This window comes from Oncorhynchus nerka, linkage group LG15 (genome assembly GCF_034236695.1).
Source record: "Oncorhynchus nerka isolate Pitt River linkage group LG15, Oner_Uvic_2.0, whole genome shotgun sequence".
NCBI classification, from domain to species: Eukaryota; Metazoa; Chordata; class Actinopteri; order Salmoniformes; family Salmonidae; genus Oncorhynchus; species Oncorhynchus nerka.
In genome coordinates this window covers 75,811,192-75,824,774 of record NC_088410.1, presented here as the reverse complement: position 1 = coordinate 75,824,774, position 13,583 = coordinate 75,811,192, and the positions used below count along the sequence as shown (strand labels likewise).

Here is a 13,583-nt window from a genome sequence, read left to right as displayed (position 1 = left end):
TATTACTGCATAACACACCTCCAGAACAGAGACTATCGACTGACCAAAACAGGCAACCTTTACTTTATCTTGACCTTTAAACTATGATCTTCAACATACATTGAACTTTACTGTGTAATTGCCACTGTGACATTTGACAATTTTAGATTTTTTCAAATATTGTGCTACTGCATTTATCAAGCCTACATAATAAAGTACTCTCTTTCAGTAATTCACTGCTTTCACCCCAGCAATTTAAAACAGTCATCGTTCATTTTGAGTGAAATGGAAAGATCTCTGTACAGGTTCCATTGCCTGGGCTCGGTATTACAGTGTTTCCTCTAGGAAATCATATCTCTAGCAGCGGTAGCAATATAGGGGAAACTGCATAAACAAAGTGTGCATAGCCTTACACTTCTACAAACATGTAAGACATTACCATGTTAAAGCCCAATCAGTTCAAATCAGCCTGGTTTTGTCACAAATGTTATGTATCTGTTTGTCCAGACCTCATATTTTGCCTCACAGGGAAGTGCTTTACCATTTTCTTTTCAGGACAACCACGGCTACAAGTAAACTGAAAAACAATTTGACATAAGTTACATTCATGAGTTTTATAGACTAATGTCACTAGAAATATGAGCGGAAATGTATGAAAACCCTTACCTTTTGACGAGTCCTGTGCGGCTTGTGAGCCTCGTAAAGCAAAATAGACAACACGTGCACATTCGTGACAGTCTCTACTTTTCGGGATAGAGTCTCAGCTTTTCATAATAGTTTATAGCTCAAACTGTTCAGACTTTAGAGACATTTTCATGAGAAGAACCGTTTTCGGTATTGTCTTGATTTGATTTGTCTCACAAACTCCTCAATATCACAACCTCTGTAGACTGCACAGGTGCATGGCTGTTATGGGCGTATTCAGAGCGAAGGAAGTCTGTAGGCCAAACAGACAATTCAGGAGGGGTTTAAAACCAGGTCAGAACCACTCAAATGTTGCCTGCAGCCTGTTGGTATTGATTGAGTTAAAGAGAACATTGAAAAAGAGTAAGAACTCTGACTGCCATGAATGGATATCAAGAAAATGTCTTGGCACCCTCCTCACCCCAGATCAAATAGCAAATAATGACTGTGATTAGCTTGATGGCTAGTGATAGAAGTGATGCGACAGCACCAACTCAGAGACATAAGGACATGTTAACGTCACATTCCTCACTTCCTCCCTCCTGTCTCCTTCAGTGTGCATGCATACGTGTGTGTGTGTGCGTGTGTGTGTGCGCATCCTGCTCTATGGGGAAGCCTAAGTGCTACCCAGTGTCTGCGCTTTGAGGCGCTCCGCCTGTCTCCCTCACTCACTCCTCCATATGCTTCCTGTACAGGGCCTGTGGTGCCTGATCTGCTCTTGGGTTGGCCCTACAGTAGCCTGCATTGGGGCCCTTAGCTCCCTGTACCAGCCTCTGCCTGGCAGGCTGCTGGCAGCCCCCTTGCCCGCTGCTCCTTGGGCACTAGTTTATTCAGAGCGACAAGCCCTGACGCCCCGAAACTGAACAGGAGGGTACACAGGCAGAGGGAGGCGAACTCAGGGCACCCCTAGCCTGACCAGGGGGAGGAGTGGGCAGTTTCAGGCAGAGCTGGGGTCCTCACCCTCAGATGTTCTTTTCCAAAGCCCTCATCCTCCTTCATCCTCTGATCTCTTCATAACACAACAAGAAACAACACAACTCATTCTGGACTTCCGCAGACTCAAGACTGATGGCACTCAACAAACCAGAGTGCAGTGATCAAACCCATATGTAGGGACGTCCACTGGCACATACAGTTAGCTGGGGTTCTGGATGTGTCAGGAGAATTTATGGCACTCTCATCCACAAACCATGTTCTTCTCTGAATTAAGTAAATATCAGAAAACGGTTATTTTCCCACTTTAAAACCATGAACAAACAAGGTAGCCCTAGCGCTAAAACCCTTGCCATAGTAAAAGGTAGCAGTAACAACTTTTAACCATTAGAGGTCAGTAGAGACATTTTACTGTAGCACAAGTAGGGTAGCAAAGGGAGTGTATATTACTGGAAACTTTCAAAGTTTACCAGCAAACTACCAGAATTTTGGTATCTTTCAAGAATTGTATGTAATCTATTACAAGACATCTAGTGGCCCTTTTGGGTATTTCACATTATCACAGGTGTCTGTAATCATCTCTGGCCCTCCGTGTGTGCTTACCACATGTACAATTAATTAAATAAGATTTTTTAATTAAAAAATGGAATGACAGAGCTGTTAAACATTATCCTATATATAAACCATACACTTGATGAATACCATTGGTGTTTCATATGAAGGTTTATTTTACTATGTCAGTATCTATTTGTTGTCAATGTTTTGGTGATAAACTGGTGGCAGTTGTGAAAAATGTCAATAGTCGGAAGAGTTGCAGAGTTAATTGAATATAATGCCATTGTTTATTACAGGCGTTTTTCATTAATTAGGCTTTTTTTAAAAATCTTGAACCATATGTTCTATGTACTAAACTCGTGAAAAATATGGACACAGATATAATAAATGAATACTCTATATGAATAATAAAAAGTTATTCAATTATAAATTACCAAAGTTACGATAGATTGCCATAGATTTTCTGTTAATTACCCACATTTCTGAAGATTCCAGTAACTTTAGTAAATTACCCGAAGCTTTCCAAACCTAAGCACAAGCATCTCTGTTATTGTTTGCAATCTTCATTTGCGCAAGTTGATTAAGAACATTAAAAACATTAAGAATACCCTCCTAATATTGAGTTGCAATCCCCACCTTTTGCCCTCAGAACAGCCTCAATTCGTCGCGGCATGAACTCTACAAGGTGTCGAAAGCGTTCCACAGGGATGCTGGCCCATGTAGACTCCAATGCTTCCCACAGTTGTATCAAGTTGGCTGGATGTCCTTTGGGTAATGGATCATTCTTGATACACACAGGAAACTGTTGAGCGTGAAAAACCCAGCATGGCACACATACACAATCCATGTCTCAATTGTCTCAAGGCTTTAACCTTTAACCTGTCTCCTCCCCTTCATCTACAGTCGTGGCCAAAAGTTTTGAGAATGACACAAATATACATTTTCACAAAGTCTGTTGCCTCAGTGTCGTTAGATATTTTTGTCAGATGTTACTATGGAATACTGAAGTATAATTACAAGCATTTCATAAGTGTCAAAGGTTTTTATTGACAATTACATGAAGTTGATGCAAAGAGTCAATATTTGCAGTGTTGACCCTTCTTTTTCAATACCTCTGCATTCCGCCCTGACATGCTGTCAATTAACTTCTGGGCCACATCCTGACTGACGGCAGCCCATTCTTGCATAATCAATGCTTGGAGTTTGTCAGAATTTGTGGGGTTTTGTTTGTCCACCCGCCTCTTGATGATTGACCACAAGTTCTCAATGGGATTAAGGGATTAAGGTCTATCGATGTTTTGTTCCCCGAGCCACTTAGTTATCAATTTTGCCTTATGGCAAGGTGCTCTATCATGCTGGAAAAGGCATTGTATGTCACAAAACTGTTCCTAGATGGTTGGGAGAAGTTGCTCTCAGAGGATGTTTGTACCATTCTTTGTGCATGGCAGTGTTCTTAGGCAAAATTGTGAGTGAGCCCACTCCCTTGGCTGAGAAGAAACCCCACACATGAATGGTCTCAGGATGCTTTACTGTTGGCATGACACAGGACTGATGGTAGCGCTCACCTTGTCTTCTCCAGACAAGCTTTTTTCCGGATGCCCCAAACAATCGGAAAGGGGATTCATCGGGGAAAATGACTTCACCCCAGTCTTACTGGCAGCAATATCCTTGCCTGTTGAAACCCATTTTGTGCAAAGCAATAATGAAGGCACGTGTTTCCTTGTAGGTAACCATATCTGACAGAGGAAGAACAATGAATCCAAGCACCACCCTCCTTTTGAAGCTTCCAGTCTGTTATTTGAACTCAATCAGCGTGACAGAGTGATCTCCAGCCTTGTCCTCGTCAACACTCACACTTGTGTTAACGAGAGAATCCCTGACATGATGTCAGCTGGTCCTTTTGTGGCAGGGCTGAAATGAAGTGGAAATGGGGTTTTGGCCTTCAGTTCATTTGCATGGCAAAGAGGGACTTTGCAATTAATTGCAATTCATCTGATCACTCTTCATAACATTCTGGAGTATATGCAAATTGCCATCATACAAACTGAGGCAGCAGACTTTGTGAAAATTAATATTTGTGCCATTCTCAAAACTTTTGGCCACGACTATACACTGATTGAAGTGGATTTAACAAGTGGCATCAATAAGGGATCATAGATTTTACCCGGATTCACCTGGTCAGTCTATGTCATGGAAAGAACAGGTGTTCATAATGTTTTGTATATTTATCATCATAAACTGGATGGTTCAAGCCCTGAATGCTGTTTGGCTAATAGCCATGGTATAGCAGACCATGCTTTAATTAAGTTGGTAACCAGTTTATAATAGCAATAAGACAGCCATAGTATATTGGCAATATACCACAAGGTAAGGTCTGTATCAAGGCACTCTGCGTTGCGTCGTGCGTAGAACAGTCCTTAGCCATGGTATATTGACCATATACCCCCCCCCCCCCTCCCCTATTGCTTAGTTGTGACATAAACAAATGCATATGCTTTTTTAGCATGCCACTTCTGCAGGACAAAATGATGCAACACAAAATGGAATATTGTAAAGCAGCCTCTGTAGAAAGGACATCCACCACAGTCCACACAACCTGTTGTTAAACCATTGCTTTTGTTTACTTAGGTACCTATGGGCTATTGGTAAAAATGTGTGGAAGAGATGGAAGAAGAGATTCTATGTCTTGGTGCAGGTAAGAACAAAATACTTACAGCTAAATAACCATGGTCAGCACTAGCCCAATAAGTGTTATGTGTTTTAACTGTCAAGCTGCAGTACGTGTCTTCTAGTTGACTAGGATGATAAAGGTCTAATACAGTTCTTGTCAGAAGCTTTGTAGCTGTAGCAGCCATTTTTTGTGCATCATTTGGAGCATTATGCAGTCTCTTCTGAGTTCGGGAGGATATGTCTCAAGGCGAGGAGTTGACAGGCGAATGACAAACCGGTGTACGCTGGCTGGCCTAGCACTCGCAGCTAAAAGAGCCCACGGAATGCTCCTCTCACTTGCTTCCAGCTATACATACAGCATGTGACAAATACCGGTCAATAGACTGCCACTGTGTGTGTGTGTTGGTGTGTTTCCTGGAGAGAAAGGATGCTTGTTTGTTCATGACAGTGAGATGAAGTGTGTGTTTTTGTGTGTCAGTATGTGTCATAGAGCGATAGATAGGACATGCATGATGTCTATGTTTGTGCATAATTTGATTTGTAAAACATTTTCTTGCTTCTGTTTTAATTATGTTAAGTCGCGTGTAAGTATTAAATAATCTATTGGTGTTATGGACTCAAATGTATTTGTACGTTTGGAGATTGATGTTATGATGAAATATGTGTTATTTCATAGTTTGATGTCTTCAGTATTATTCTACAATGTAGAAAATAGTAAAAATAAAGAAAAACCCTTGAATAAAGTAGGTGTCCAAACTTTTGACTGATACTGCATATGAAATATAAATGAATAATGTAAGTGGGAAACAGTGGGTGTATTTCAGGGTTTGTTTTGAGTTAGCTGTGTTAATTACTGTGGATGAGATTCACAATCAGCACTCTGATGTTCAACCCTCCTGGGAAATAACTTCATAAACAGCAAGTTCATATCAGCTGCATGCCAAATGTGGTGTGCACACCAGATGTGTATTTGATTATTATATTCTGTGTTTTTGAGTGGCCCGACTCAACTACTTCTATTGGAAGTATTTTCTAATAATTTTATATAAATGGCCTACTATTTGACAGTATTTTCAAATACTATTTTTTTGGGGGGGGGGGGGGTAAATGCATGGGAGTGTATTTGAGTCGAGGTATTTTAGTATTTTCAAATACATGCCAATACTTTCCATGAGTTTCCAACTACTTGTCTTTTCAACAACAACAAAAATATTCTGATTACTTACTTCGAAATGCATGGGAAAGTAATCAGTAATTGAACCCAGGTCTGGTACACACACACATGCTAAATGCCGTTTGATTGACATTTGCCATGATACTCATAAATAGCACAGCTTACACTGGGGGGTATTTATTTCAGAGATTAGTTTCCTGTTGAATTTTTCATGAGTTGTTAATTACATGGAGTGAGTAGATAATTTACAGGGCTGGGTGACGGACGCTGGCATCACCCATGAAACATGGCAGCAACACGCCAACAACGCGTCATCAACAGCGTTCTACAGGTGTGCATCTGTCATAACTAAGACACTATGTAAACACACTAGATGTGCCAGAGAACAAGAACGAGCCAGGGTTTAACATCCCACCAGGTGGTTGTCATGATGGTTCATACCATGTAACCCTCATTCCTGTGTGATAAATCCCATCTCATCTTTCATACCCAATGAAAGTGGAAAGCATCGCTATCAAAGCCGTCGAGCTCAACTGAACCATCCCATCACGAGAGGCAAAAATGCCACTCTAAACCTGTGAAACTGTGTTTTAACTAAATTAAGTGTCAAAGGATCACACTTATTGGCTTCCTCCCCAACTCCAACTCTTGCCACTCCCTCCTCCTACCCTCACCCTGTTCAGAGTTAATCCTGCCTGTGGTGCTAGCTGGCTAGTTGAATGCCCTGCCATGTCCCTGCTCAACAGAACAGATTGGAGCCATAAACCAATTTTTTATAATGCAAAGTGAAGTCTAATTATTCAGCAGTCAGGAGGCTGCCCTCCAACACAGCTGGCAGCAGCCACTCTCTCACTCAGCTCCCCTCTGCACTCTTAGTCTTTCTCCCTCCCTCCTCCTTTCACTCTCTCTTTTCTTTTTCCCTGTCTGTTCACTTACCCTCTCTCTCGTGCTATTTTCTCTCTTTCTCTCTCTCTCCCTCTCTCTCTCTCTCTCTCTCTCTCTGTTGCTGTGCACTAGCTCTGGTGTAAAGTTATTAAGCAGTTGATTATGACAACCTTCATACCCAGTGATCCCCTCCCTGACAAACAACCACATTGATCACATCTCTGGTCTGCCCCCCAGCCCCACCCCACCCATCAAACAATCCAATGTATAGACTCAACGATAACAAGGTTATGAGAGCAAAGCATGTAGGCTAATCAGGGAGCCAAGTCTTTTAAAATAATTTAACGGTCAGTTTGACAGCAGGTCAGCCAAACTCTGAGCCAATAGTCTCTCTCTGCCTCCTGCTCTGTGTCTCTGTGTTTCTGTGTCTGTCTCTGTGTCTATCTCGCCTGGCCCAGACAGGCCCAAACTTTAACAGGCGAGGGAACGTAACAGGGAAGTGGTAGGAGAGAGAGAGAGGAAGGCGAGGGGGTAGGAAGGAGAGGGGGAGTTCTGATGTGCCCCAGTGACGTCCCGAAGGCAAGTGGGCACCGTGAAGCTGGGTAGTGGCCCAGCGAGCTCCACCCGGGGCCTCATCAGTGCCCTGACAGTGAATCTCTGTTGTCACACAGAGGCAGGCTGCAGCCAGTGAGAGCTGCCACTTGCAGCAGAGGTGACAATGGCGCAGGATTGGCCGGGATCCGCGGGTTGCCGTGGCATGACTGGCACCTAGCAGTCAGGCTCCCATCTCTTGTGACAGGGTGTCACTCCTGCACTCGTCTGTCCACGCTGAGTGACAGAGTCAGGGCCATAACCCCGCCCTGGCAACGGCCCCAGCAACAGCACCCTGACCACCCGTCCCCTTACTCTCTGATCCCCTCTCTCCACCTCTCTCTCTGTCCCTGTCTGTAGCAGAATAACATAATAATCCAGAATATCACTGTATCAGCGCTGGATAGATGCATACTGTACACTCACAAGAACATAAATACTCACTCTCTTCTCTCTCTCATCGACGTGAGTTACTTTTAAAGCACACATGCACACTCGCACCATGTTGCTGTTCATGGAAACATACAGTGTCTTCAGAAAGTATTCACACCCCTTGACTTTTTACACATTTTGTTGTGTTACAGCTTGAATTGAATTAAATTTTAAAAAATTGTCACCAGCCTACACGCAATAATCCATAATGTCAAAGTGGAATTATGTTTTTAGAAATGTTTACAAATTTACTAATAAATGAAAATCTGAAATGTATTGAGTCAGTAAGTATTCAAGCAAGCCTAAATAAGTTCAGGAGTAAAAATGAGAAGTTGCATGGACTCACTCTGTGTGCAATAATAGTGTTTAACATTATTTTACATTTTAAATGACTACCTCATCTATGTACCCCACACATACAATTATCTGGAAGGTCCCTCAGTCGAGCAGTGAATTTCAAACACAGATTTAACCGCAAATACCAGGGAGGTTTTCCAATGCCTCACAAAGAAGGGCACCTATTGGTAGATGGGTAACATTTTTAAAAAGCAGATATTGAATATCCTTTCAAGCATGGTAACGTTATTACTTACACTTTGGGGTAGGCCGTCATTGTAAATAAGAATTTGTTATTAACTGACTTCCCTAGTTAAATAAAGATTCAATGTAAAAAAAAAACATATAGTATATTAACAAAATAACTTTGGATGTTGTATAATGGCTGTGATAGGAGAACTGAGGATGTATCAACAACATTGGAGTTACTCCACAATACTAACCTAACTGACAGAGTGAAAAGAAGGAAGCGTGTACAGAATAAAAAATATTCCAAAACATGCATCCTGTTTGCAACAAGGCACTAAAGTAATACTGCAAATAATGTGGCAAAGCAATTAACTTTTTGTTCTGAATACAAAGTGTTATGTTTGGGCCAAAAACATAGTGGTGGCTGCATCATGTTATGGGTATGCTTGTAATTGTGAAGGACTGGGTAGTTTTTCAGGATAAAAATAAATAAACGGAATGGAGCTAAGCACAGGCAACATCCTAGAGGAAAGCCTGTCTCAGTCTGCTTTCCAACAGACACTGGAAGAGGATTTCACCTTTCAGCAGGAAAATAACCTAAAACACAAGGCCAAATCGACACTGGAGTTGCTTACCGAGAAGACAGTGAATGTTCCTGAGTGGCCGAGTTACAGTTTGACTTAAATCTACTTGAAAATGTATGGTGAGACGTAAAAATGGCTGTCTAGTAATGCTCAACCACAATTTTACAGAGCTTGAAGAGTGTTGAAAATAATAATGGGAAAATATTGTACAATCCAGGTGTGCAAATGTCTTAGAGACTTACCAAGAATACTCACATTTGCAATCACTGACAAAGGTGAATCTAACATGTGAATACTTACTTGTAAGTAAATTAGATGTTTCTGTATTTCATTTTCAATAAATTTGCAAACATTTCTAAAAACATGTTTTTACTTTGTCATTATGGGGTATTGTATGTAGATGGGTGATGTTTAAAAAAAAATCCATTTAGAATTCCATCTGTAACACAACAGAATATGGAATAAGTCAAGGGGTATGAATACTTTCTGAAGGCACTGTACATTGTGACAGTCTCTCCACCAGCCATGAACCAAGCTTGAACCAGCCCCTCTTCCCCTGGCTTGGCCACTTCATTCATCTAATTATAATGTGATTATCCTTGTATACCCACTCACTCTCACACACATTACTGACAAGAGGTTCAAGAGTGGGCAACACAGCTGTCACTTACCCCTCCCATACTCTATCTCACACACCACACACACACACACACACACACACACACACACACACACACACGTTCACTAATACATATACACACACAGACACAGATTGTTTTCCCATATGCCTATCTTGACCAGAATCTGGTCACCATTTATGCCTGGTGATTGGCTCATTAACCCATTAATCCCGGTTGGTTATCACGAACAATTGGTCCAATGCCTGGGTTAGAGAAAATGTGTCATCTGTGAGAGTTGAAGCACAATGGGGTTAAGGACAACTGATGAGATATACAATTGTAGTTACATAGAATTGGTAAACTGCTTAGTAATTACTACTACATTTTTGGGGTCCCTGTACTCATTGGTATTATGCATTATTGTGAGAAGTACCAGGTAAATGGCAGCTGGAGTAGTACTATGAGTAAAATGTACAGTAACTTATAGTAGCCCTCTGTCCCCTCTCTTTGTGGTGCAGGTGAGCCAGTACACCTTTGCCATGTGCAGCTACAGAGAGAAGAAGGCAGAGCCTATGGAGCTGCTCACACTGGACGGCTACACTGTAGACTACACCGACCCTCAGCCAGGTAACACACCTGTCAAACTGTAAACAAATGCAATCGGGTTAACCAATGGATTGTTGTGATTAATCACAATGAATCGCTAATTCAGAATTTGCTGAATTTGAGCTGTAATTTACGATTTTTTTAGACAACACACATTACAAGAATATTGATTGACTTTGTCCCAAGTAAAGGTTAGCAAAAATCATTTAATTTGACAAAGGACACTTTCTTTAACCTCAATGGCAAATTGTTTTCACGTCACTGTTGTTTTTGATGATGTATTTTGGATGTTTTTAGTCTATTTCTGACCACTTTCAGACAATGCAATTAATCACGATAATCAAAAAATTGTGTACTAAAATTACAAAACGTTAGCTTGAGTTAACTGATTATATCAAGGCTCATGCTAAGACCCAGATGCAGACACAGAAGGCAGACAGTATGAGTCTCAGAGTTTATTATAGTACACGGGACAGGCAAATGGTAAATCAAGGCAGGTAAAGAGTCCTCATCCAAATCAGGGTCAGGCGGGTACAGGATGGCAGGCAAGATCAGGGTCAGGCGGGTACAGGATGGCAGGCAAGATCAGGGTCAGGCGGGTACAGGATGGCAGGCAAGATCAGGGTCAGGACAGGCCAAAAGGTCAGAACTGGGAAGACTAATCAAATCAAATTTTATTGGTGACATATATGTTATTGCGGGTGTAGCCGAAATGCTTGTGCTTCGAGCTCCGACAGTGCAGTAATATCTAACAAGTAATATCTAACAAATTACACAACATATACCCAGTACACACAAATCTAAGTAGGAATGAATTAAGACCATATACATATGGACGAGCGTTGTCAGAGCAGAACTGACTAGATACAGTAATATAGAAAAAAGAACAGTATATACATATGAGTTGAGTAATGCAAGATATGTAAGCATTATTAAGTGAATGAGATACTGTAGAATAGTATAGAAAACAGCATATTCACATGAGATGAATAATGCCAGATATGTAAACATTATTAAAGTGACTAGTGTTCCATTCCTTAAAGTGGCCAGTGATTCCTAGTCTTTGCCTATAGGCAGCAGCCTCTAATGTGCTAGTGATGGCTGTTTAACAGTCTGATGGCCTTGAGATAGAAGCTGATTTTCAGTCTCTCGGCCCCAGCTTTGATGCACCTGTACTGACCTCGCCTTCTGGATGATAGCGAGGTGAACAGGAAGTGGCTCAGGTGGTTGATGTCCTTGATGATCTTTTTGACCTTCCTGTGACATCAGGTGCTGTAGGTGTTCTGGAGGGCGGGTAGTTTTAGGTGACAAGCCAAATTTCTTTTGCCTCCTGAGGCTCTGTTGCGCCTTCTTCACCACACTGTCTGTGTGGGTGGTTCATTTCAGTTTGTCAGTGAAGTGTATGCCAAGGAACTTGAAGCTTTCCACCTTCTCCACTGCATTCCCGTCGATGTAGATAGGGGGGTGCACCCTCTGCTGTTTCCTGAAGTCCACGATCATCTCCTTTGCTTTGTTGACGTTGAGTGAGAGGTTATTTTCCAGGCACCACACTCCCAGAGCCCTCATCTCCTCCCTGTAGGCTGTCTCGTCGCTGTTGGTAATCAAGCCTACTACTGTTGTGTCATCTGCAAACTTGATGATTGAGTTGGAGGCATGCTTGGCCATGCAGTCATCAAGGCGGTGGCCCGTTCCTGTAGGTTCATGCTCTACAACATCCGCAGAGTACGACCCTGCCTCACACAGGAAGCGGCGCAGGTCCTAATCCAGGCACTTGTCATCTCCCGTCTGGATTACTGCAACTCGCTGTTGGCTGGGCTCCCTGCCTGTGCCATTAAACCCCTACAACTCATCCAGAACGCCGCAGCCCGTCTGGTGTTCAACCTTCCCAAGTTCTCTCACGTCACCCCGCTCCTCCGCTCTCTCCACTGGCTTCCAGTTGAAGCTCGCATCCGCTACAAGACCATGGTGCTTGCCTACGGAGCTGTGAGGGGAACGGCACCTCAGTACCTCCAGGCTCTGATCAGGCCCTACACCCAAACAAGGGCACTGCGTTCATCCACCTCTGGCCTGCTCGCCTCCCTACCACTGAGGAAGTACAGTTCCCGCTCAGCCCAGTCAAAACTGTTCGCTGCTCTGGCCCCCCAATGGTGGAACAAACTCCCTCACGACGCCAGGACAGCGGAGTCAATCACCACCTTCCGGAGACACCTGAAACCCCACCTCTTTAAGGAATACCTAGGATAGGATAAAGTAATCCTTCTCACCCCCCTCACCCCCCTTAAAAGACCTAGATGCACTATTGTAAAGTGGCTGTTCCACTGGATGTCATAAGGTGAAAGCACCAATTTGTAAGTCACTCTGGATACGAGCGTCTGCTAAATGACTTAAATGTAATGTAAATGGGTGAACAGGGAGTACAGGACGTGGCTGAGTACACACCCTTGTGGGGCCCCAGTGTTGAGGATCAGCGGAGTGGAGGTGATGTTTCCTACCTTCACAACCTGGGGGCGGCCCATCAGGAAGTCCAGGACCCAGTTTCACAGGGCAGGGTTGAGACCCAGGGCCTACAGCATAATGATGAGCTTGGAGGGTACTATGGTGTTGAATGCTGAACTATAGTCAATAAACAGCATTCTTACATAGGTTTTCCTCCTGTCCAGATGGGATAGGTCAGTGTGCAGAGTGATGACGATTGCATCGTCTGTGGATATACTGGGGCGGTAAGCAAATTTAAGTGGGTCTAGGGTGGCAGGTAAGGTAGAGGTGATATGATCCTTGACTAGTCTCTGAAAGCAATTCATGATGACAGGTGAGTGCTATGGGGCTATAGTCATTAAGTTCAGTTACCTTTTCCTTATTAGTTACAGGTGCAATGGTGGCCATCCTGAAGCATGTGGGGACAGCAGACTGGGATAGGAAGAGATTGAATATGCCCGAAAACACACCAGCCAGCTGGTCTGCACATGCTTTGAGGACACAGCTAGGGATGTCGTCTGGACCGGCAACCTTGCGAGGGTTAACACGTTTAAATGTTTTACTCACATCAGCCACGGAGAAGGAGAACCCACAGTCCTTGGTAGCGGGCCGCGTCAGTGGCACTGTGTTATCGTCAAAGTGTGCGAAGAATGTGTTTAGCCTGTCCGGAAGCAAGATGTGGTCTCGGCGACGTGGCTGGTTTTCCTTTAGTAGTCCATGATTGTCTGTAGTCCCTAACACATACGTCTCATGTCTGAGCCGTTGAATTGCGACTCTACTTTATCTCTATACTGACGTTTAGCTTATTTGATTGCCTTGCGGATTGAATAACTACACCGTTTATATTCTGCCATATTACCAGTCGCCTTG

The 13,583-nt window shown here is 43.0% G+C and overlaps 1 protein-coding gene across 1 annotated transcript in view; it reads left to right on the top strand.

Moving 5' to 3' along the window:
• cadpsa (Ca2+-dependent activator protein for secretion a) overlaps nucleotides 1–13,583 on the top strand; it is a 158,136-nt gene that overhangs the window by 76,321 nt on the left and 68,232 nt on the right. Inside the window, exons 9-10 of the mRNA XM_029683576.2 lie at nucleotides 4,780–4,846; nucleotides 10,151–10,259. Coding sequence (XP_029539436.1) covers nucleotides 4,780–4,846; nucleotides 10,151–10,259 — 176 coding nt within the window. The remainder of the gene's footprint in view (nucleotides 1–4,779; nucleotides 4,847–10,150; nucleotides 10,260–13,583) is intronic.